The 24,717-nt window shown below is 39.1% G+C and overlaps 2 protein-coding genes across 3 annotated transcripts; both read left to right on the top strand.

The window, feature by feature from the left end:
- Nucleotides 1-182: 182 nt before the first annotated feature.
- Nucleotides 183-7,810, top strand: LOC127779702 (dihydrolipoyllysine-residue acetyltransferase component 3 of pyruvate dehydrogenase complex, mitochondrial-like). 2 transcript variants are annotated; one of them, XM_052306579.1, is made up of 19 exons: nt 183-490; nt 829-922; nt 1,788-1,879; nt 1,963-2,057; nt 2,453-2,493; nt 3,251-3,306; nt 3,675-3,749; nt 3,874-3,966; nt 4,089-4,337; nt 4,431-4,503; nt 5,607-5,683; nt 5,771-5,856; nt 5,996-6,071; nt 6,220-6,287; nt 6,366-6,432; nt 6,495-6,590; nt 6,670-6,772; nt 7,109-7,204; nt 7,293-7,810. In XM_052306579.1, the coding sequence occupies exons 1-19, from the start codon at nt 455-457 to the stop codon at nt 7,361-7,363; spliced, it is 1,644 nt and encodes a 547-aa protein (XP_052162539.1). In that variant the 5' UTR covers nt 183-454; the 3' UTR covers nt 7,364-7,810. The 2 variants fall into 2 exon arrangements, with proteins under 2 accessions (XP_052162539.1, XP_052162540.1); XM_052306580.1 differs by having other exon boundaries at nt 184-490; nt 1,806-1,879.
- A 7,941-nt stretch (nt 7,811-15,751) lies between these two features.
- Nucleotides 15,752-24,420, top strand: LOC127779557 (calcium-dependent protein kinase 18). The gene is made up of 12 exons (XM_052306365.1): nt 15,752-16,190; nt 17,119-17,249; nt 17,679-17,720; nt 18,115-18,226; nt 18,297-18,375; nt 19,200-19,369; nt 20,474-20,600; nt 21,358-21,473; nt 21,562-21,669; nt 22,845-22,907; nt 23,650-23,823; nt 23,987-24,420. The coding sequence occupies exons 1-12, from the start codon at nt 15,930-15,932 to the stop codon at nt 24,140-24,142; spliced, it is 1,539 nt and encodes a 512-aa protein (XP_052162325.1). The 5' UTR covers nt 15,752-15,929; the 3' UTR covers nt 24,143-24,420.
- Nucleotides 24,421-24,717: the final 297 nt, after the last annotated feature.

Here is a 24,717-nt window from a genome sequence, read left to right as displayed (position 1 = left end):
AAAATTACCTAGTCCAAATTGAAAAATTTAAACAAAGAATGATTTTAAGTGAAACCTAAAGAAAAAGTATCATCCAAAATGAAATTAACTCTATATATCTTTTTTTACCATCGGACTGTATCTCCCTTCCCTGGCCCGGCCCCCCGGTAAGCTTACTCGCTACCGATCTTGTTCTCTCGCCCCCTCCCGGCGCGTGATTCCCGGACGCCACTCGACTCGACATCCCAATTCCCAATACACCACCACGACCCCCCTCCGTCCTCATCTGTCCCGCGGCCTCGACCACGCCGGGAGGAGCCGCAGCCAGTCCGGGAGACGCTCGTACGCCTGCCTCGACCGATCCAGCGCCGCCACGGCGACCGTGGCCAAGGAGATCCGCCCCCTCGTCGGTCCGCCGCCAACGATCTCCGATCGAGACAAACCCTAGCCACGCCCATTGCCTTCTCCCGTCGCCATGTCCGCCGCGCATCTCCTCCGCCACTCTCGCAAGGTTCGTCTCTCTCCCTCTCTCTCTCTTTCTCTCTCTGCCTCCTCTCTCTGTGGCTGCCTGCGCATCCGTCTCCCATCCCAACGTGTCGGAAAAGCCAACGGATCTGTTCTGATCTGCCTTCCCGCTGCGTGGAGCCTGCGTGCCGCATGTGGTTGAATTTTCGATCGTTCCTGGATTTCCTTGTGCTCCCATCTGTGCGAATTGACTAGTAATTCACCTGATTTCGGTCGATCGGGAGATCTATTGCCTACTGCAGCGGGAAAGAAATGTTTCTGCGCTAGTAATGTTACGCCATCGTCAATCAATTCCCGGTGACATTTCAATCTGCTTTACTGCAGTTGCGGAGTTTACACAATGCTCTAGACTGTGAGCGTTCTGGCCTCGTGCGCTACTTCTCCACTGCTTCTGGTTCGTTCCCCACCAAGGGAAATGGTATGTGCTACCCATCTTTTATCATTTTATTTTGATTGTGTGTATTTGTCAACTAATTGACCACGGTACGCATGCAACCTGTTTGTCCAACTCAACTGGAGATGTCCTTCCACATGACTAATTGCTGTGATAGTTAGCAAATACCTTTATTTCTTTCATAAGTGTCTGCTGCTTTTAATCATGCAGTTCTGTTCTGTTCCAATAACTTTTTATTTCTGTATTATGGGTTTGTTTGTTTCCTACCATACCAAAATATTAGCAATGCCAAAACCTAGGTGAATTTTAGCCTTTTTTTTTTCTTGGCAACCTATGTGTGTTATTGGCATATTTTGGTAGCAAACCAAACACTAGCCAAAGTACTATTCGAAGGGTCAACAATTTGGTAGGGCACATTTTGGCGTCAAACCAAAATGGTCCTGCCATCATAACTGAAACTTACATAGGCAATTTAGTTATAAAACGTTTGGTTTCACAGGTGTTGGTAATCCTGGATCCTCCAGAGGCATTCATTGATTGTGTGTTGGTGGTCTGTAGTCTAATATAGACAGATTGTCAATTGATTACAAACATCTGTACAAAAAAAATATGTTGCAACAGAAGTACAATCCAATATGTTCATTTTTTCATTTCTTGACACATTACCTCTCCACTAATTTTTGTACCTTTGGCTAAGCATGGGTTGGCTTCCTGAGCTGATACTATCATTTTTAATTAAGGTGTGATTTCTCATTGACATAGTATAGGCACACTCATTTTGTCTTGAGATAGTAGTTATTTGGTTCCTTTGGGAATTTATTTGTACAGTGAGAATTCACCTTCTTGATTGAATGTCCTCATTAAGCAATTTTCACCATTGAAGTTTTAGTGCTTTTGGTTTCCACAGGTGCTGAGAAAAGAATTGGAGGTGCCAGATTTCCTCAGCGCAAGCAACCTGGAAAAGAGCTTGAGACCTCCAAGGTTATGTCCTTGAAATATATCCCACTTTATTGAGACCATTATTGTCTTGTCCTGACTTTCTAGTTTGTCATTTTCTCTTTCAGGTGTCACTAGGACTTAATGGAAGCTACACTTGCAGGAGATCACCTAACAACTTTATCCCAAATACTATTACTGGTCTCAATGGTTCATTGTCATGGTATGTGTCATTTTCTGCTATGATATTGTTAGCTTATGTGGCAGTGTCGGGACATATTGTATGAGAGAACCACCCTTACAAGAGAATATGAACCAGCGATATTTGATCACTGCGTCTCATGTTGTTGGCTAAGATACACCATAAAAAAAAAATCGCTGGCATATTTTGCAAGGCCCCTGAATCATGCCTATCTGGCTCCCTGCTTTTTAGTACATGTCTAAATGATAATCTCCTTTACTTAAGAACAAACTCCAATCCTGGGAATGAGATTGGAATCTGATTGTCCTATTCTAAATTTCTAATAGTGTTCTCCTAACGCCTGATAGCTGTTCTGTACTTCTGTTTACCATGGCGTCTTTATAATGTTCCCTTTTCTTTCCCTGTTTCTTTTCCAGTGGACAGATAGCTTCAGCAAGATCTTTCTCAAGCAGTGCAGGTACTTTACTTATGTGTTTTATGCCCTTTAATTGCGATAACTTCATAAAATAACCAGGATATTGCAAAGTAGCTGTTCAGTCCTTTTGGTTGTCATGTTTTTGCAAGAGGGTTTCTTATAAACATATTTGGTTGACGATAGATTACTAATTTGGTTATTTTGGTTGCTGATTTTTTTTCTTTTTTACTATCTATTTTATTTACTGTACCCTGTCTTCCCACATACTTATTTTTACATGCATGTGATGCTGTATTCCACTATTTTTGGATATTTTTCTCCACGCCTATTTCTTTTTTTAAAAAAATCAGAACAACTTTCTTTTTTTAATGATATCTAAGCATCTAGTTTATCCGCTTCAAAAAGAAAAGTCTATTTGAAATTCAGTCCACATCTTCCCATTGCTCTGGTTACTATGTTAAAATTGTCTACTGCCTCCGTCCCATAATAATTGTATTTCTAGGATTCACATTTGTCCCAAAATAGTTGTCACAATAGAGTACTAATTGTCCCATAATCACTTCTCATTCAAATTTATTCCTATTTTACCCTTAATTACCTTCCCACTCTTACGTATACACCATTTGATGAGGGATATCATAGTCTTTTATCTCAAATCTTAATATATGCTAATCAAACTAGAATTACAATTATTTTGGGATGGAGGTAGTACATAACTCCAGTCAATGATTCCATAATCCATATAGCACTCTGTTAATTGTCTTATTTCTTAAGTTTTGCCATAATTTCTTTATTCCAGACCTGCCACCACATCAGGAAATAGGGATGCCATCACTCTCTCCTACAATGACCGAGGTATATCTCACCAATTTTTTTTATTATGAATCATGAATATCATAATGTCCTCTTGTGTTTTTCCTTGAATTGCATGTATCCTATATACTTATATAGTTTATCCCCACTAAGTGTAGTTAATGCTATTTCTCTCTTCTCTCATTAAGCCACATCACCACAATTATTTCTAGCCTTTGGATGATAGATCTATGGTCCAAATTGTCTCTTTTTTCTTCTCTCTTAAAAACATGCAATCTCAATTACTTTCAAGCTCAAAATTGTATCAAATTGTTTTAGTTTTGTACATATTATGCAACTTAATTTTCCGCAGCAACGCGGCGGGGTATTCATCTAGTTAGTATTACACCTTATACTTGTATTGTCTGTAGGGGAACATTGCAAGGTGGCTGAAGAAGGAAGGAGATAAGGTCTCACCTGGTGAAGTTCTTTGCGAGGTGGAGACTGTAAGTTTTCTGATCTCTAAGGCAGCAATATCTTAGTACTTATTTTTAGTGGTGCTCAATTATTTTCTTTTATTTAAGCTGCAAGAGAATCTAAATATCCTTTGAATGCATTTCTGCTGACTAGGATAAAGCCACCGTAGAAATGGAGTGCATGGAAGAGGGCTATCTTGCTAAGATCATTCATGGAGATGGTTCCAAAGAGATCAAAGTTGGTGAGGTACATATTTGAACAATCATTTATGATCCTCTGTTTACTAATACAGTTATTACAAATACCTCAGTCTTTAAGTTTCGCTGACATAATCTTGGTTGAATTATGTCACATGCTATTCATTTTAGATTATTGCTGTAACCGTGGAAGAAGAGGGTGACATCAAGAAGTTTAAGGATTATAAACCTTCAACTTTGGCTGCACCTGTAGCCCCTTCTGAACTGAAGGCTCAGTCTGAGCCTACAGAACCAAAGGTGGAGGAAAGAGAGCCTTCCAAAGCATCTGAGCCAAAGGCCCCAAGGACTGAAGAACCTTCGCGGTCAGGAGATCGAATATTCTCCAGCCCTCTTGCTAGAAAATTGGCAGAAGATAACAATGTAAGTTTTCTGATGTTAGCTGTCTAGGTTGTTACTTGCCAACTGTTGTTGTAACATACTTAATGAACACAAGGATTGTGCTGCCTAAAACAGGTTCCACTGTCGAGTGTAAAGGGAACTGGTCCTGATGGGCGCATTTTGAAGGCAGACATTGAAGATTACTTGGGTATGTCACTTTCTCCTATAGTTGCCCCCCCGCCCCCCCCCCCCCCCCCCCCCCCCCCCCCCCAAAAAAAATAATAATAATAAAAAAATAAATAAATGATGAACTCTATAGGAATTTAGAATTTTGTAGTTGAGTAACTTAGAATTCAACAATGACCATTATATTAATTTATATTTAACAAGATCGCTTTGAAGCTATAATGTGTGCTCCTTGACATATCATGCTAGTTCTGAATTTGATGAACTCTTGATGTCAAATTTTATTGTGATGTTTTTCCTTTGCTGCTCGTTGCTTGTTTAATATATGAAGTGTTACAGTTGCTAGGGATTTTATAGAACACTTGAATCATGCATGCACTTGTACTCGCAAGAGCAGTTAGGTTTTTGGTTATGACTGTGTCCCTGTAATACACACTTTATATATACTTCTCTCACCATTCAATTTTAATCCTAATGGCCAAGTGGAAAAGATGTTAGGCGAGGAAAACATGTTAAAACTTCCTTGTAACTAGTATGTACTATGGCACTCCCCTTATATAAATCTACTTTCTTCCCATGCAATTCCTTGTTTTTGCCCTTCTCTGGTCAGGTTCCTGCATAATAGCAATCTGTTAGTGTCAATGATAAGAAAGCACCAGTATACTGGTGATCTGAATCCTCTTGCTTAATGTTAAGCTGTACCACTGATCTTTGTGCTTTACTGTCTTATTATCCATTCTAAAGTAATCATATTCAGACATATGTTGATGCGTATTATGTACTCCATTTTGTGGTGTACGGTATTTGATCACTTGATTTGAACATCCAGTCACCCATATATCAAGTTATCAGAAAAAAAAAATCTGTTTTTGCTTGCTTTGTTCACTCAACTCTGTTAGTTTACTTGTTCCTGTGTGTCTGAATTTCTAAATAATTTTGTTGTTTTAGTAGCACCATCCTGGTTGATCCAATGAAATATTATTAATGTAATTTGCTTGAACTCTGTATGTTCAAATGTGTGGTTTTATGCTTTCCTTTATATTTGCCAGATTTATTTTGTGTTATGCTATTATTCTATCTGTGAGAATTCAATTGATAATTTTTTTCTTAAACAAACTTCTGTAGCTAAGGGTGGCAGAAAGGAAGCTCTTGCGGCTCCAGGGCTAAGTTACACCGATGTTCCCAATGCACAAATAAGAAAGGTAATTTCAATCATACGTTCTTTCTGTTAAGTCGTTTTTTATGCGATGTTATTGATCTGATAGTGTTTTAACTTCAATTCTGTCCAGGTTACTGCGAACCGCCTGCTAAGCTCTAAGCAAACAATTCCACATTATTACCTGACAGTTGACACACGTGTTGATAATCTCATCAAGTATGTTGAATGCTAATTGTGTTATTAAATCACTATAATTTGTAGGAAACATATGTGATGGATCACCTTCAAAGTCCATCTCTCTGGATTTTGTAGCTTTTCTTTTAAAAGTAGTTCTTTTTTTTTTAATCTAATGCAGGTTGCGAGGGGAACTGAATCCATTGCAGGAGTCCTCCGGTGGTAAGAAGATATCTATTAATGATCTAGTTATAAAGGTAATTACCAGTTTCTCGTGTTACCGTGGTTTCTTATGTCTACCAAGTGCCAACCACTGGATTGTTGCAGATTCAGCCTATTTATGTTCGTGGACTGTCCATTTTCTTCTGACCTCCAATTCTGAATTTATCTTAATTTGATGTACAGGCTGCAGCTCTGGCTCTTCGAAAGGTCCCTCAGTGTAATAGCTCCTGGATGAATGATTTTATCCGCCAGTAAGTTCTGACCAGGCATATCTTGGGACTAAAGTTTTGGCAAGAAAGGAGATAATGAAAATTTCATTTCGCATGCAGATACCACAACGTGAACATCAATGTTGCTGTACAGACTGAGCATGGACTGTTTGTTCCAGTAATCAGGGTTAGTAATCTAAACTTGTCTAATCTGTGTAAGAAAATGTTTCTAACTTTTGCTTGTTGCAGGATGCAGACAAGAAAGGACTTGGTATGATTGCGGAGGAGGTGAAGCAGTTGGCTCAAAGAGCAAGGGATAACAGTTTGAAACCAGATGATTATGAGGTATATGGATTGTATGGTAGTTAATTTTTGCATGAAACAACAGCATTTTTCCTTGAGAACTTTTATGTGGTGTTTTCAGGGAGGCACATTCACCATATCAAACTTGGGTGGTCCTTTTGGAATTAAGCAATTTTGTGCCATCATAAATCCTCCTCAGTCGGCAATCTTGGCCATTGGTTCTGGTAATAAGTCATGTTGCACTTTTACTTTGTTTCCACTAATTCGTTGCCACTTAGCTTACTCTGTAAAAATGATTGTAGCATTATATATTTATCTGCATTATTTTAGTGTATTTTGAAAAGTATATTTTCCAAGTCCCTGATGTAGTACTTAAACTCAGAAGTCATGCACATAGGACCAGCTGTTTATAGTAGTATTTAGTTGTTTTTCGTAAAAGGGCTAGTAGTGCCTTTTGTTAATGTATTCTATTTGCTAGGCAGGCTCATTCACTTAGTCATGGTGTTTTAGTCCGTACATAGGGATTCATTTTTAACTCAACTGCTTTTTTGCTTGGGCAGCTGAGAGGAGGGTGATACCTGGCAGCGCCAATGGTCAATACGAGTTTGGTTCCTTCATGTCGGCAACAATGAGCTGTGATCACAGGGTTATTGATGGTATACTCTTTAGATCTTATCGGAATAAATGATGGCTTCATGGATCATGGGCAAGAAATTAACTTTTGTTCTTGTGCGCTTACTCTAGGTGCAATCGGGGCGGAATTTCTGAAAGCATTCAAGGGCTATATCGAGAATCCAACCTCAATGTTACTGTGAAGCTAAAGATCATCAAAACTATTCTTCTCTTGTTCTCGAATGATGCACAGAACAGTGCTGTCTCATTTTGTATATTTCCATCATGATTTCGAGGAGGACCTGAAAACCAAGAGCACAGAGCCAAGGGCAGGATGACCTGGTTTTTGGATTAATTTTTCTTTTTCCTGTTTGTTTCGTTCCAGTTACACTGGGAATTAGGATCAATTTACAAGCCTTCTTTTAGCCCGTTTTTATGGGTTTACTCCGCAAGTTCGTTGACAGGAGAGTAAATTCCCGGGAAACTATGCAGGATAGCCTTTATACGATTTGCCCCCTTTTTACTTTTTTTTTTCATCTTTGTGCAAAACCAAGAGGCGCAGAGGTAATAAGTTGCAAATCTTGGGGAGTTTGGTTTATACCCTTTCTCCGCAAAATTCTAACGAGAAATTCACAATTGTTCAGAGTAAATGATGCATTGCTTAATCCATTTTGATGCTTGGTGTGTGCTTGTTTTCCTTTGGCCCCTTCATCTCGTTGATATCTGACGTTAAAGCTGGTTTATACTAGCATAAATAAAGAAAAGAATGTTGTTAATAAAACATGTGCTGTGTTCTCCAAATCATCATTTTCCCGTACGTTGTAAAGAGGTCGTGCATTGTCTGTTTGTTTGGTCGATGCATTTGTTATTTTTAACAAGTGATGGCCAGTAGGGATCCAAATAAGCTACTCCATCCATCTTAAAATATAAGTATTTTTAGCTATGAATCTAGATAACTATGTGTTCAGATTTATAGCTAAAAGTTGTTATATTTAAGTATTTTTTGTTATGAATCTTGATAATTGGGTGTTCAGATTTATAGCTAAAAGTAGTTATATTTTGGGACGGAGATAGTAGTTCCCTTCACTGCTTAATTCTTGTGGTTAGCGACTCTAAGCAGTCTATACTAATTTGTTCAAAGATTTTTATGATTATGTGTTAATGTAGCTGCAAATTAAGATGAAGAGAGAGCAATAATGTGTTTATTCTAATCATATGCACATCTAGGTTTCATCGGAAAATATTGAGTTGATACATTTTTATTCGCCACCGATTAACTTTGCTTGCTTTTTTTATGGCAAATAAATAGCCAATCTTAATCTTATCAAAAGTGCAAGCAATAATGGGATTTTTGTAGCGAAGCACGGGCTTCATGATTCCCCATGTAACATCCCTTTATATTTAGTTTTTTTTTTTCAGTGGTTAACACCTAATGTGGCTCATATAGAGTACTTTGCATTCTTTTGCAGCACGTTGTTGAATACGAAAAGGTTAAAAAATAGTGAAATCTGCAATTAGTTTTTCTATGATTCCATTTGGCACCCTTGTTAAGCACGTGTGTACTAAAAACATTTTTTATTGTTCCAATTGAAGAAAGAGAAAATTGCTCTGTGCAAGCAAACATTTTCTCCCTATGCATCTTTGTTTTGCTCCCTCCAATAAAAACACAAACAAGTATTGTTTCGAATCTTGTAGTTGAACTTTGCTATAAAACAACATGAATAATTATGTTTGACATGTGAGAATGATAATTTTCTAAATAGAGCAAATTTATGTGCTACATGTTAAGTTTTCCAAAAGGAGCAATTTCTATGTTATATCATGTCTGGTCTTGAAAAATAATTTTCTGTTAGGTAATCTTTTAAAAATAGGGAGAATTTTAATTTTGAATTTTGATAAACGTTATTTTGAATAGTTATGGGTATAATTTTATAAAATAAATAGTTAAGAAATCCATATCCGTCTGTTAGCACAATAAGTTGGCATAACATGAATTTCTATATGTTAGGTGGCTTTAGGCCCTCCTCACATCTATATCAATACCTAATTAAAAAATACGCAAGGTTTCTGTAAAAAATTTTCGTCCGTCCTTTTTTCCGATTCAGTTTTACCCGTAATTTTTCGCTTCATTTTTTTCGCTGTTTTTCTTTTTTTTCTGTTTTCGTGTTTTTTTTGTCAGTCTCTCTTTTTTTTTTTTTGCCCAATTCATTTTTTTCCCGTGGCTTCTCGCTCCATTTTTTCCCGCGGTTTTCTTTTTTTTTTTTCCGATTCGTTTTTTTCGTGTTTTTTTTGTTTTTTCATCCGGTTTTTACCTAACTAAAAAATACACAAGGTTTCCGTAAAAAAAAAATTTCGTCCGTCCTTTTTTTCCGATTCAGTTTTTCCCGTAATTTTTTGCTTCATTTTTTTCGCTATTTTTCTTTTTTTTTTCCGTTTTCGTGTTTTTTTGTCCGTCTCTTTTCTCTTTTTTGCCCAATTCAGTTTTTCCCGTGGCTTCTCGCTCTGTTTTTTCCCGCTGTTTTTCTTTTTTTTTCCGATTCGTTTTTTTCGTGTTTTATTTTGTTGGTATTTTCATCCGGTTTTTATCTTATCCAATCTGTTGCACACTTGTACTTCAAGCTACTTCCTCTTGTGTTTTCTCCTCCCATTGATTGCAAAAATCGATACCCCACTCCACTCTTATTTTTTTTTTCACGATTTCCTCTTTTAATTCACTGGATTTAATCTCATTGGTTGATGATGCTCGGCTGGCCATTTTTATCCCAATCCCAAATTTTATGGATCCGTTCCGATTTTGGAAAAAACAGAAAGACTAGACCGAGTGGATAAAACCCCTCAACCGGTCAAAAAAGATTTAGATTTGATGGAGAGGATCAGCTCCGCATACGGGCAAGGTACTATGCCACCGGATCTACACGCGGGTAGCCGCCGGATATGCCGCTGCCGTCGTAGCCGACGTGGGAAGCCACCATCGCCGGCGGATCGGTCCGCGAACCAGATCTACACACGGATAGCCGCCAGATCCGCCGCGGGGAGCTGTCGGCGCCATCGGATCCACCGCAGAAAGGCGCCGCCACCATCGGATCAAGCCATAGGAAGCGACCGGTGTCGTCGGTTCCGCTGGATCTACCCACGGGAAGCCACCACACTCCACCCCCCTCTCTCCTTATCTGCTCGCGAATAGAGTCGTGCCCTCGTCGTCTTCACGCCGCGCCAGCGTGACAGGAGGGAGAGGAGGAGAGGGACTGGCGACGCCGGTGAGGGGAGGGGAAGGGGGAGCGGGAGCGGCAGAGAGAGGGAAGGGGGAGGAGGTTCTCGCGATGGTGGAATGGGATGGGAAAGTGTGATTAGGGTTAGTGTTTTTAGCACTGACGGTTTGATGGATATAGAATCGATTCGACCCGTCCATCAAAATGAATGGCACAGATCGATCCCACGTCAGGCCGGCCTCCATCTCGGGCCACCGCACTGCTGGCCACGCACGCTTCATGGGCAAGGAGCGCAACAGCAGGCCGATAGGGTCCAATGGGCCTTTTCTTTTTTTTCTTTTTTTAGCACTTTTTTATTTCTAAGGAATATTTTTTTTTGAAGGCTCATATCATGAAAAACTAAACCGTAATCGTCTAATATTTTTATATTTATTATAATTTCAGTTTACCTGTTGCAACGCACGGGCATTTTTTCTAGTTAACTCTGAAAATGCTACCTGATGATTGGTCACTGGAATTAGGCCCACGTGATCGGTTCATGTTTCCCCTTTTGGCGTAGGTGTTTTTTTTTTCAAAAATCCCTGATTCGTCACGCATCGTTTGTTTTTTTGGTTTTAGGAAACGTGGTCAGGGGCATTTCGATTTAATTCTAAACAATACGATTTATCACCAAATTTTATTGCATAAATAAAATTTGTATGTATAAACTTTTTTCGAACACGCGTGAAATCATTGTATCATTTCAATAAGCAAAGAATAAAAGGTCGGACTTACGAAAACAAAAACACGCCAACACACCCACTGGAAAACACACACACACACCCATAAACACACCTCCCCTCCTCCTAGGGCACAAGAGCTATTGTGTTGGCCAACAACTCTTGGAACCTAGAAGCTCCTGCCATACACTATAGTGTGCCCTCATTACTAATGGATAGAACCACACTTGTCACGCTAGGAGTAACACCATTGAAAACACAAGCATTTTAGTGTTTCCAGATTTCCCACGCGACTAAGATAATAAGAGAGTTAAGCCCTTTTTCTCGCTCTTTTGCAACCCTTTACTGCCTTTGACCACCAACACGAAAACTTGCGTGTGTCATGATTTCGGTAGAGTGGAGAAATAGCCAAGCCTTTGGAGAACTAGTGACAAACCTTGTCTGCTGAAAACACAAGAAACCAAAATGTGTTGCATTGTCTCCTTGGCTTGATCACAAAGGGGCAAGCGGCTGGATGAGGCAAGTCACGCTTGGCAAGATGATCAGCCGTCCAACAACAGTTGTGTATTGCCAGCCACCGAAGAAACTTGCATTTAAGATGTGCCCAACTCTTCCAAATCCTTCTCCAAGGAGCAAACTTGACTGCCCCCATGAAGAAGGTCTCATATGCGGATTTGGAAGTGTAAACTCCTGACTTTGAGAACTTCCAATAGTGCTGGTCTAGAATTCCTTCTTGCAGCACCACCCTCATGGACTGCTTCCCAAATCCTGATGTATTCTGCAAGCACCTGCACCGTCAAAGGTCCTCTAATGTCCGTGATCCACTTTTAGTTGTCCAATGCTTGAGCCACTGTACAATGCTTGATTATCCTATTCAATTCACATAAGTTAAGGGCCATTTCCAAAATAATTCTTCCATGCACCCATCTGTCCACCCAAAACAAAGTAGATTGCCCATTCCCAATTTGCGACAACACCACCGAACTAAAAAGGTCATGAGAAACACGGGGAACTTGGACGAGCAATCCTTGCCAAGCACGACTATTGTCTGTCTTTTGGAGCCATAACCAACCAATCCAAAGGGCCCAACTCATATATTCCAAATTAAGAATACTAAGGCCACCATAAGCTAGAGGTCGGCGCACTCTATCCTAGGCCATTAAGCAATTACCACCATTGGTGTTTTCTTGTCCTGACCAAAGAAACCCCCTCCTTTTGTCAATTGCTTTTGCAACCCACTTTGGTAGATCCATAGCAATCATAAGATATATAGGAATAGCGGATAGAACAACCCACACCGAGATGAGACGACCGATCCGATTCATGAGGGAAGCTTTCCACATGGGGAGATCATCCGCTACCTTGTCAACCAAAGCATGCAAGTCGGTCTTAGACGGTTTCTTAACATTTAAAGGAAGACCCAAATAGGAACAAGGAAAATCCTTGATCTCACACGGTAACACATTCATGATCACTTCCAACTCTTCTTCATTGCACCTAATTGGAGTTATTGAGCTCTTTTGCATGTTGGTCATTAGGCCCAATGCATGGACAAAAATATCCAAAACATTCTTGATAATGGAGAGATCATTCACCGTTGGTCTTGAAAACAGAATAACATCATCGGCATAAAAAGAACACCTTTGCTACATTCGCCGAACATCAAGAGTCTGAATCCAACCCTCCCGAGCTGCCCGGTCCATAAGAGAGTTGAGAACGTCCATAACAAGAATAAACTTTCATTGCAAAACTTTTTGTATAGAAACTTTTATTGCATAAACTTTTCTCCTGAGAAACTTTTGTTGCATCAACTCTCTCTAGAAACTTCCATTGCATAAACTCTCTTTTGATTTTTTTTATAGAAACTTTTACATACATATTTTTGTAGAGATGAAGCCATAAACTTTTGGGTACAGATAAACTTTTACAGACATGAGATTTCAAACCAATTAAAAAACTCAAAAAACTTCATATTCAAAATCAAGCATTCTCAATATCTCAGAAACTATTCACTCTAAATTGGAAACTTTCCACAATCCTACTCCAAATCATCAACATTCAACTTAGCATGGAACTGTGCAGCTCACCCAAGGGCAATGGCCCACCTCCAACCCCATCGTCACCAACGCTCGCAACCGCAACAAGGCACCCACTTCGCCATTCGCTGCACCGGCGCTGACGGCCTTTGCCATGCATACACCATCTGCCTTGCTGGGGAAGAGAAGAAATAGGGGAGGGGGAGGGGGAGGGGGAGTGGAGGGCTCGGCGCGTTAGTGAGGATGATGGTGCGCACTGTTGCTCGTTGATGCATCAAGGAGAAGACACGACGTGAGGGGCAGAGGCGACATTGCGTGGTTGAGGCGTGAGATGTGGAGGAATACTGGATGAATCAATCTATGGTGGGTGGAAGGCATAAGATGTGGATAAGGTGTTCGCTAGCTTCCACTGCATATGATCGGTCGCGAAATAAGCCCCCTCGATCTTGCCCATTTATTAAAAGAGAATCTTGGTTTCCCATCTCTCCTGCATATGTAGAAAAATGTTAAGTTGGTAAGGAAAATATATAGTAGAAACTTAAAAATAATCATATGTATAAAATTCTAGGACAATGGTAGAAAATTAAAACACAACGAAGAAAAAACACAATTCCTTTTTTTTTCTATCTTCTTCTTCACTGTTTTGTCATTTTTATGTAGTATCGTCTTAGTTATATATTTATATAAGTGTTATTTTTTAAATTCCCCAAATAACTTTTTATGCCGTGATTTACATGGTAGACCACACCTAATAATGAATTTTACATAGAGTCGGCGTGCACATGACAATGGCTATTGATAGGGGAGTGCTATTACAAAAATGCATATGACAATGGTTAGTGATACATTTGGGGAGTGCTATTACAAAAATGCAAGGTAATTTAGTTGGTAAGGGTAAGACCATATATATAGCTTGTAATTAATTAGGGGCACACGACGCCATAGCTGCTTTCAAAATCAAAAACTCCTCCAAAGAGTCTACCTTTTTATTCTGATTCTGAGAAATTATAGTTATAGAATGTAGAAAATAAACTAGAATCGAGACGCTAAGTGATTCTCAAAAACTAACTAACAACTAGTTGCTTCTTAGAAGCATAAACTCCCCCATCAGGACCTTAGCCTAGTAGCAATACCAATAACAAGATCAACCAAACATGGAAAATGAAAATTAACAGCAAACAAAGTGACACCGGAAAAATAACATATGCAAAATACGTCGATCACAACTTTCAGTTAAACACACATGCAATTAAACATGGTGAATCCGTACTGTCCCCTTGGAAGGTTGGATTTTAAGCACATGAAAAGAAATTAGATATTACTATTCCGACTAAACAAAGAGACAATTGATTTGTGAACATGTTATGAATATTTGATATTACTCACCATACCATGCTAAATCCAAAAGTTTACATGATGTGATGATAATTACTACGAATATGAATACTAGCATTGTTCATATTAAAGGTCAAAGAGATCAAACCGCCGTTCATGTTCCAAAATTAGATTCGGTCACCTGCAGTAGTATTGACTTCAAACGGCCACCAAATATCCATACGAGCTCTGTGCTGGATCCATGAGTACTTGATGAAAAGCTCTTGGAGTTCTCTTTCCAACGGATCCAGCTCATCTCCAAAGTCCACCTCGATCATTTGCAGTTGAAGAAATAAAGAGTTGTGCCACCCGTCATAGGTCTCTGGACTTATATAACTTTGTTTGTTACCCCGGTCTAAGTGGATCCCAAGTGGGATGTATCCCAAGCTAGTGTAGCACGTCCCTAGGGACTCCTTGGTCATCCTCCCATCAACTTAAATAGCTATGTACCCCTTTAGGGTTTTTGAGTTTTTTTAATTAAAGTCTAGCTATTGCTACTTTTCTAGATAAAGCCGTGATCGGTTAGATTACTGTTTTCTCGCTACGAGACCCAACTTATCATGTATATTTAATTCCTATTTGCAATATCAGATTATTTTTATTTTTTTACTTGTTTCTTCGATTTGCTTGCATAAATAAGGTTGATCTACACCCGCAAGATCAATAATCCACGGAGAGATGTGGCGATCGCTAAGGCGCAACACAACAACTCCTCGTACAGTTGTAGTCGGGTAATTAACGTTTCTCTCAAATTGTAGTTATCATCAACTTACCGAAAGATTGAATTAATCGTAGCTATGAGCATATCGAGGAAGCTCAAAGCTTATCAGGTGGTACAGAGCTTATCATTACAATTGCATGGTCAATTGTCTTTTTATGAAAAAAAATAAGAATACCACAGGAGGCTCATTTCCCTTAAAATTACAAAATTGGAGGGTATATCTGCAAAATATATTACTCAACTAGTAGAATTTAGAAAACTACTACCCCGCGTGGCCGCGTGTGGCCGCCGGACCAGTTCGCGTCCTGTGCCTTTTCCTGCCCATTTCCCACCACCACCACGTCACGTCGTCACCCCCACATCCAAAGCTACCCCACCGTCAGCCCCACCCACTCCCCCACCGTCTCGTAGGACCCACATCCACTGGCCCCCACGTGTCATCAGCATAAGACCGCCAAGCGCGGTAAAGGATTCACGCCCCTTTGGTCCCACCATTTCTTATTACCCTTATATTATTAAAAAGGAAGAAGGCGACGACGACATCGGTGAGGTCTCCTCACTCCTCTCCTCTCTCTCTCTCTGCTCTGCTTTGACCCCAATTCCCAACACCCCTCCCCCTTCGCTTCGCTGCTCCCGATTCCGGCAGCCTCGCGCCGCCGCCACATTGATGGTAATAGTTGGATCCGCCGCCTCCGCCGCAGCCGACGACGATGGGACTCTGCTCCTCCTCCAGCGCCCGCCGGGACGCCGGCACACCCGGCGGCGGTAACGGCGCGGGGAACAAGGATAACGCGGGGAGGAAGGGGATCGTGGCGTGCGGGAAGCGGACGGACTTCGGGTACGACAAGGACTTCGAGGCGCGGTACGCGCTCGGGAAGCTGCTGGGCCACGGCCAGTTCGGCTACACCTTCGCCGCCGTCGACCGCCGCTCCAGCGAGCGCGTCGCCGTCAAGCGCATCGACAAGAACAAGGTATGGACCCAAACGAGCGTGGTGGTGTGCGGCTGACGCGTGGGGGCCATGTGCCCATGTGCTGCTCGATTCGATCGGCCAGTTGGGCTAGCCTGGACGACGACCACCTTTGCGGGGGGCGTCGCGTTTTGCACGTGGGGTTGGGTTGCCGAGGAAATGTGAAATGTGAATCCGGGGCGATACTGTAGTGGTAGTGGTACAAATCAAAAATGCACTGCCACTACCTAATGCTGCTGCATGTTAGTACTAGCGCAACTTGCAGATTGCCATGGAGGTGATCCATCTAAACCATCGAATCTGGTGGGATGACTCCATTCCTCATTTCTTCACTCAGTATATGTACTTTTCAGGGATGAGGTCCATTCCTCAAACCAAGGAAACTATTTTGGATCAAGTGGTCAATGGACATCTCAATCCTCAAACCAAAATACCAAACTATTTTGGGATGTTTAAATCTTCATTCTTGAGCAAAATAGGAACCAGTCAGGATGGAGGCAACAAGTGGATAATGGACTATACACATACGTAATGGACACATGTGGCGTATACAAATTTGTTTAGTTCCAAAACCAGTATAAAGACTGCACAAATGCCTCCTAACAGATACGGCAAGGCAAATTTGTTTAGTTCCAAAACCAGTATAAAGACTGCACAAATGCTGAAAGACACTGATATGTACTGAAACGTAACACATTCGTATATGACCCTACTTCTCCTGTACATGAAGGTCATAAATTCATGAGCAGAGAAATGTAATATGTGTATTCAGAAAATAGGACGCACTGATTTTCTGGACTCTGCATTATTGTAAAGCCTTGTCAGCATGTGTTATGCTGAATTGAAGCATCAACAGAAGTAGAGAACTAGCCTCTATTTTGAAAAGAAATGATACTGCTCTAACTTCTCAAATGGGATGTTTTCATTGCAGATGGTTCTTCCTGTTGCCGTCGAAGACGTAAAGCGAGAAGTTAAAATACTGAAGGCCTTACAAGGCCATGAAAATGTTGTACATTTTTACAATGCATTTGAAGATGATAATTATGTGTATATTGTTATGGAGTAAGTCATGGAAAAACTCTCAAATGTTTATGAAATCAGTAGAAGTATATCTAAGTATAACCATAAAATGTCTAAGTGAACTTTTCATGGCCTTAGCCAAGTTGAAGGAAGGTTCATATGTGTGTTTATGCTTTTTTTTAGAAACCACCATATTTTAAGTAATTGATCTTACTGAGGTCTAGTATTTTAGTTTGTGCCCCTCCAAACAGGACTTTGGCAATTCAGGATCTAATTACATGGAAAAGAAACACCACATGCAAACCGGCATAATATTAATACCCTCGTAAAAATCTAGAAATTGTACCGGGTAAATATCAAGTTCAGGATAAATAGTTGGCAAACACTTTCATGTTTCTCATCTTTGTTCTCTTTGTTTCAAGGAACTGTGCAAGCTAATGAAGATCTGACCCTGTTACATGTATTTGACAGATTATGTGAAGGCGGGGAGTTACTTGACCGGATACTAGCCAAGTAAGTCAATTTTTGAAGTTTGTCAAAAAATTTTACTTTACCACAGAACTGTGGCATGCTTTTTTGGTTGTGTTGGGATTACTTATTCTAAATATAGGGATGTTGCACCGGAGAGCATTTCAATTAGTGCTTCGTGCCACAAAAAGCTTGGAATTTAATATGGATGTATGGCATATAGTCATATATTGTTTTCCTATTACCATAAAACCAAAAGATTACAGGGATTGACATAAGTTTATGTGAGACATCCACTAGCCATCAACTGTCAGGAATTGTTCAAAGATTTTTTTTCGACTGAATGTTCAAAGATTTTTATTTATTATTAAGTTCGTTTGAATATTTGATGTATGTAGAAAGCAAATTCACTGATATCACATTTGTTCTGCTCTTACAGGAAAGATAGCCGTTATAGCGAGAAAGATGCTGCAGTAGTTGTGCGGCAAATGCTCAAGGTTGCTGCTGAGTGCCATTTGCATGGTTTGGTTCATCGGGACATGAAGCCTGAGGTATGCTCTAAAAGTACAAGACTAAGTCTTCTTATAAGAGTAATTGATCATTTGATATGTGTATTTACAGAACTTCCTCTTCAAATCAACCAAAGAGGACTCACCCCTCAAGGCTACAGATTTTGGTCTTTCAGATTTTATAAGACCAGGTTTGTGTGTATGTTGTAACTACTTGTTCTATTGTTTTCTTGTTTAATTTTCTTCCATTCCATATGAAATATAAAAGAGAAAAATCTCTATTTGGCCTTGTAAGTTAGCCATATCCCTTATTTGCTCTCCCGAAACTAAACCTTTTTACCCTTCTAGTAATTCCTATTCTATTAGAGGTATGGCTTATTATATTTTTTATGTTAATCCCTTCTAATTCCTTGTCAATGTAAAAAGGGCATTCACCGATCCATGTGCATAAAAAAATGTTGATAATTATAAGTAGTAGTAAAACTTGATCGCCATCTTTTATTAGAACATACATTCTTTTTAGAGAACCAAGTCTGCAGGCATAGAAAATGACAAAACTATTTACAAATTTTAGTAGCAGGCATAGAAAAAGGTATTTAGGCCCGAGCCAATTAAAAAGAAAAACAGCTATTTTACTATGCATTTATAAAAAAAACTAACATGCTAAAGTTATACTCTCTACATGTTAAAAAGATATTGGTTTTTTTTATTAATGACAACATTAGAAATAGGAAGACTAAAAAAGAAGAGATAATTGTCCTTGCTTCCAGTTGAGAAGGCATTAGAAGGTAAAAAAGTACTTCCCACATAATTCAAGTAGCAAACTAATGGAGAAGTAATACGAGGGGCAAATATAGAATCAAAGTTGAGAGTTGAGAAAGATGGGCATGAGGGGTTGAGCAGTTCCGCATGGGCAAATGAAGGATACGACTAACTTTTGAGGGCAAATATAAAGAATTTTCTCAATAAAGAAATTATTCTCAGTGTAATTGAAATTAAGTTGCTGCACTCACAGGGAAACACTTTCGTGACATTGTTGGAAGTGCCTACTATGTAGCACCAGAAGTGCTTAAGCGTAAGTCAGGCCCAGAATCTGACGTTTGGAGTATTGGCGTAATAACCTATATTCTACTGTGTGGAAGACGACCTTTCTGGGACAAAACTGAAGATGGAATATTTAAAGAGGTCATTTTGCCTAAACTATCTTTGTCTTACAACCATTTTATTACATGTGTTTCATTGATTAAAACTATTTTCTTGCCTTACAATCACTATATTTTCTTCTTTTTTTCCTTCGATGTTGCCGTATTATCCGTATTACTTTGATATCGTTCTAACTTTTAGTAGTCCATACTTCCAAGGAAGTGCGCATGTTATTCTTAAAATACTTCTAGTCTGTTTTAAGGAAATTCAGAATCTTAGGCTGGTATGTTTCAGTTAAGTGGCTCTTCATCTTGTCCAAAAAGGAAGAGGAAGGATCAACACATGGGTCTAGATGATGTGGCAAATGACATGGCAAAACAGAATGATGTGGAAAGCCACCTCACTTAAAACCACTTGAGAAACAATCATAGGGACATTATTTGCATGATTTCGATAGTTGAGTGACAAGTTGTCTTAGAGTTGACTTGAGAGACAAAAATTGACCTACATGAAGAGTTGACGGACCAAAGATAGACTTTCCCCTTTTTTAGATAAAAAAGACTAACTCTTTATCTTCTCAGGATTTATGCTCAAGTATATCTGATCTAGTGATCTGTGTCATGACAAATCTGAAAAATATGATCCAACTTGTTGAAAAGATGAAAATACCTTGCTATGCAGTGCACTTCATAGCATACGAGTTTGCCATTGGCACAATATCAGGCGTGTAGATTTACACTGATTATATACTTGGGAAATAGCTTACCACAAGCGTCAACAAGTTTATATGCTATCCAGAAAAGCACGCATCCATGGATGAACCGAGTGAACTATCTTAGAACAAGTATCGTAATGTGTACAAATGCTAGCGTAGGAGGATCTATGTGGAGTCAATCTACATGATTCACCCTCCTTACCTAAACCTATATGGAGCTAAGCCTGCAGTCTATGGAACATTAGCTGTGCCTGTGCATAAAGAAAAATATGTATATCTTGGGTAGCCGCTACCCTGGTGGCTGCTTATATTTATGTTTCTCTTTGGGTATCATGTTGGAATTACTGACCTTGTCTCAAATCCTGTCCATCCTCTGTTCCCCGCTTCTCTTTCCACAATGCTAACAAAGTGGCATATTCTTTTTGGTGCAGGTGTTGAAAAACAAGCCAGATTTTCGTCGCAAGCCCTGGCCAAATATCACTCCTTGTGCTAAAGACTTTGTACAAAAGTTGCTTGTTAAGGATCCCCGTGCAAGACTAACTGCTGCTCAAGCATTATGTATGTAACTTTATATCATTTTTGGATGTCTGAAATTTAAGTATGATAATCTGATTAGGGAAACTCTATATCATTTTGGGACATCTTGAATGCAAGTTTATTTAATAATGGGATTCTAGTGGCAAACTGTTGCTAAGTCTGAGTGCAGTCATGCAAATTCACAACTTGATTACTGGGTGACTCTTAGATGGGATATATCTAAGGGGATTTATGAAGGGCCCCTTCAGGTTGGAAACTTATGTATGAGGGTCCAACCTCAAAGGCTTACTCAGCGATCATTAATGGGTTTGCAGTGCATACTCCCTGTTAGCTTAATACTTATTTGTTTAACTTCTGCTGGGGGTTCAGCTTTGGCTTGTTATTTGAAGCCATGTGGCTATGCTTGCTACTCATGAAATTCATACCTCCGTTGCTTTTTATCGATTTGATTGTTAAGTTATTGCTATGTATATGGTAGCACTTTCTGATTACCATGCGTAAAATAACAGCTTATACCTTGAATTTGATAGAAACATCTTATGTTGTTTTTTCATGGTTAGACATGGTTGGTTCAGTTACTAAGGCTTGGTACAATCTAATATTGATACATAACCAATACCAACTAATTCATGTTTTCATTACATCATAGCAACTAACATTTGCTGTTCAGTTGGTTACTTATCAGTTATCACAGATGGCATACTGTTGGTATAAAAATAAACAATCTTATTATCACAGTGCTCTACTAACATGAAAATTTACATATTATTTTCTTCAGCACATGAATGGGTGAGAGAAGGAGGACAGGCATCTGATATACCTCTAGATATATCTGTATTACATAATATGCGTCAGTTTGTAAAATACAGTCGGTTTAAGCAATTTGCTTTACGGGTAAGTTATCATACCATAACTTAAGGGAATCTTATCCATGACTCAGGATGATTTCGGAGTCAATTTTAAATGTTTACATCTCTTGTAGGCGTTAGCTTCTACACTAAATGCAGAAGAGTTGTCTGATCTTCGTGACCAGTTCAATGCCATTGATGTTGACAAGAATGGAACAATTAGTCTGGAAGAACTGAAGCAGGTACATCCTTGTTGGAATTCCTCGCTACACTATTGGCTTGTTTTTTTTTTACTAATATTTAGCATAATCCATGGAATAAATTTCTTTGTAATTTCTCTTCATCTTATTTTTGGGCCACTGTTCTGACCAAGCTCTCTTCCATTCTGCCACTTCCCTCATGCCAATATTCTGTCCGTTTGGAAACAAATACTGGAAATGTAGAAAAATGAAAATAGGGAAAACCATAGGATAATGTAAGAAGTATATAATGGCAAAACTGTTTAGGGATTGCCATTGTTAAATTGTACAAACCCCAGTGGCTGATGCAGGATTTTGGAGATGGGGGTACAAACTTGTAAAGAAGCATTAATACATGGAAAAACCTAAAGCTCCCTATTAAAGCAAATAATACTTAATTATTCAGTAAATCAGAAAATAAGAAAAAATATTTATAAATCCTTTGAAAAAATAAATATTAAGGTTTCAGCACAAGCTTATATATAAGTTGGCTGGAACTCTTTTGGGGCTATTTTGCAACTATGGAATCAAATATTGCTATTCTAACTCAACAAATCATATACACATGCATTCTAACTATTGAATGAAAGGGTGTTTACAAAATCCATTTACATAGTTATGTCCCATGCTGGTCCACCATGACAAAGCATCAGATTTTTCTTAAAATTTTACTTTTGTACATTTCTCAAGAAATCACACCACAAAAAATGTTTCTGTTTTCTCAATTATTCTGAACTATTCTAAAATTTTCAATTGTTAATTGTTTGTAAGTCAGGTAGATTTAATGATATCTTCTGTTAAGTGCTAGAGATTATAACTACTATTTGTTACTCTCCCTAGTGAAAGATGTGCGATAAAGCTCTTTTGTTCATTAAGGAAAGCATCCTGATGACCACAGCTGCACCATCAAAGTTCTTTTGGTAGTCATTGATGCATAGACATTTTGATTATGAAATTTTCTTTTTAACTTGTATTCAAAGAATTGGAAACATGCTTCTTTTTCTTTGATGAAGTACCATATATTTGCTCTTATACACATATCAAAGAAACAAATTCTATGTTGTACCTTCTCTTATACATATGACATGCGGAACTTCAGCAGTGTCAATTTTTTACCTCACATTATAAGTCATCTGTCTTATTAGCTATCACTATATGATGTCAACGCTAATTTGCAGGCTCTTGCAAAGGATGTTCCATGGAGATTAAAGGGTCCACGTGTTTTAGAGATTGTTGAGGCAGTATGTTCTCATTCTTATAATTTACCGTAGTAACATTATCTATTATTGGTCTCAGATTCACATGCTTTCTTGTGGTCACTTGGTTGGAACTATGTGCAATTGCAATGAAGTGTTAAATCTTTCTAAAACATTTAATGACGTTATGCAAATAGTTTGCATTTTCAAAATTTCACTGTCCCATCCTTGACAGCTTTTGAGAGTGAAGTCATCTTCCATGTTTTAGTATATAGTAATAGTATTTTTCCAAGGCAGCTAGGGTAAGAGATGATAAAAATTATATGGATTTCATGTATTTTATTATTTAGTGCTGAAGATATAGAAGATTGGAGTAGTTGTATACTTATTCTAGCTATTTCGAGATGATGTGGGGGGTTTTAGGTCAAATGAGTTAAGATGCCTAAATGGTACTGTTTCATAATAGATAACAGTATTGAAACTGAGTAAATATATTCCTCTCTGCCTTTTTGTTCTTTGACTAAGCAAATACATCCACTTCCCTCTCTATGACTCTTATGACAATGCTTGATGTTGTTTTACTGATGATCCTCAAATATAGCTTTGTAGTAAGTTTTAAATTATAGTTCCAGATGCAATGTTTCAAGTTCCGTGGTTTCTATTAAATTTGCATGTATGCAATTGAACGGACATCATCAAGTTTTCTCCTTGCAAAGGGGAGTATTTGCTATCATGGCATAAAGATTTTCATCGGAGTGATGAAAACAATATTTTCATTGCTGGGCAGATTGACAGTAACACAGATGGATTAGTTGATTTCGAAGAGTTTGTTGCTGCAACATTACATGTGCATCAGCTAGTGGAACATGATACTGAGAAGTGGAAATCATTGTCTCAAGCTGCATTTGATAAATTTGATGTTGACGGAGATGGCTATATCACATCTGATGAACTGAGAATGGTACACCTCTTCAAATACCTGTGAAACATTACTCTTTTCCTATTCACGTGAGAATTGATTTATTTCCTATAAGATTCCAATCCTTAATTGGTGCATAGCATAAGATCGTAATTTATTCAACCAGTTCATGCTTCTCATATATGTATTCTTTCATTGTCTGCAGCAAACAGGACTGAAAGGTTCTATTGATCCCCTCCTGGAGGAGGCTGACATTGACAGAGATGGAAAAATAAGCCTAGATGAATTTCGCAGGCTCCTGAAAACTGCAAGCATGAGTTCACGCAATGTACAAACTCCGAGGAGTGTTCACAGATCGTAGCTTTTCATAGCTGTGCACACTGCACAAAAGTGAACAAAGGGCAGTCATTGTTGAAATATTTTTCATCGACACGTGTAATCAAAATTGTTGCCAGAAAAGCTCTTGATGTAAATTAATATGGACATGTAGGACTGAAGCTAGCCAGCTAATCTGTAGATGTGCCTCGAGAAATTAAACGTTGTCTTGCATAAGTTTGTGTGAAGGATGACCTATTCATCCCTCCCCCCTCATATTTGGGTAGAATTCAGCTTCAAAAAAAATATTGGGTTAATTGGATACATGCTATTGCAAATATGCCATATTAGAAAAATGTCACTACTAGTTGCGATATCGGCTACGTGCCACTAGAATTTAGGGAAATTGGAACCATGCCATTGCCGTCAAATATTCTGTCAACTCTGTCTCCCTCCATCCCTCTTTCTCTCTTGGCTGGCCGGTGCAAATGACACAGCTGGTGGTGGTGGATTGCTGTGGACTGGAGGAGGTTGACGGCAACAGCGGTGGCTCCTGCCGTGGAAGGGAGGAGGTTGACAGCAACGGCAGAGACCATGCCCATCTCTTCAGCTTGACGACGC

Source organism: Oryza glaberrima, chromosome 7 (assembly GCF_000147395.1).
Source record: "Oryza glaberrima chromosome 7, OglaRS2, whole genome shotgun sequence".
NCBI lineage: Eukaryota > Viridiplantae > Streptophyta > Magnoliopsida > Poales > Poaceae > Oryza > Oryza glaberrima.
The sequence above is the reverse complement of the archived record's forward strand: the minus strand, read 5'-3'. Positions and strand labels throughout refer to the sequence as shown.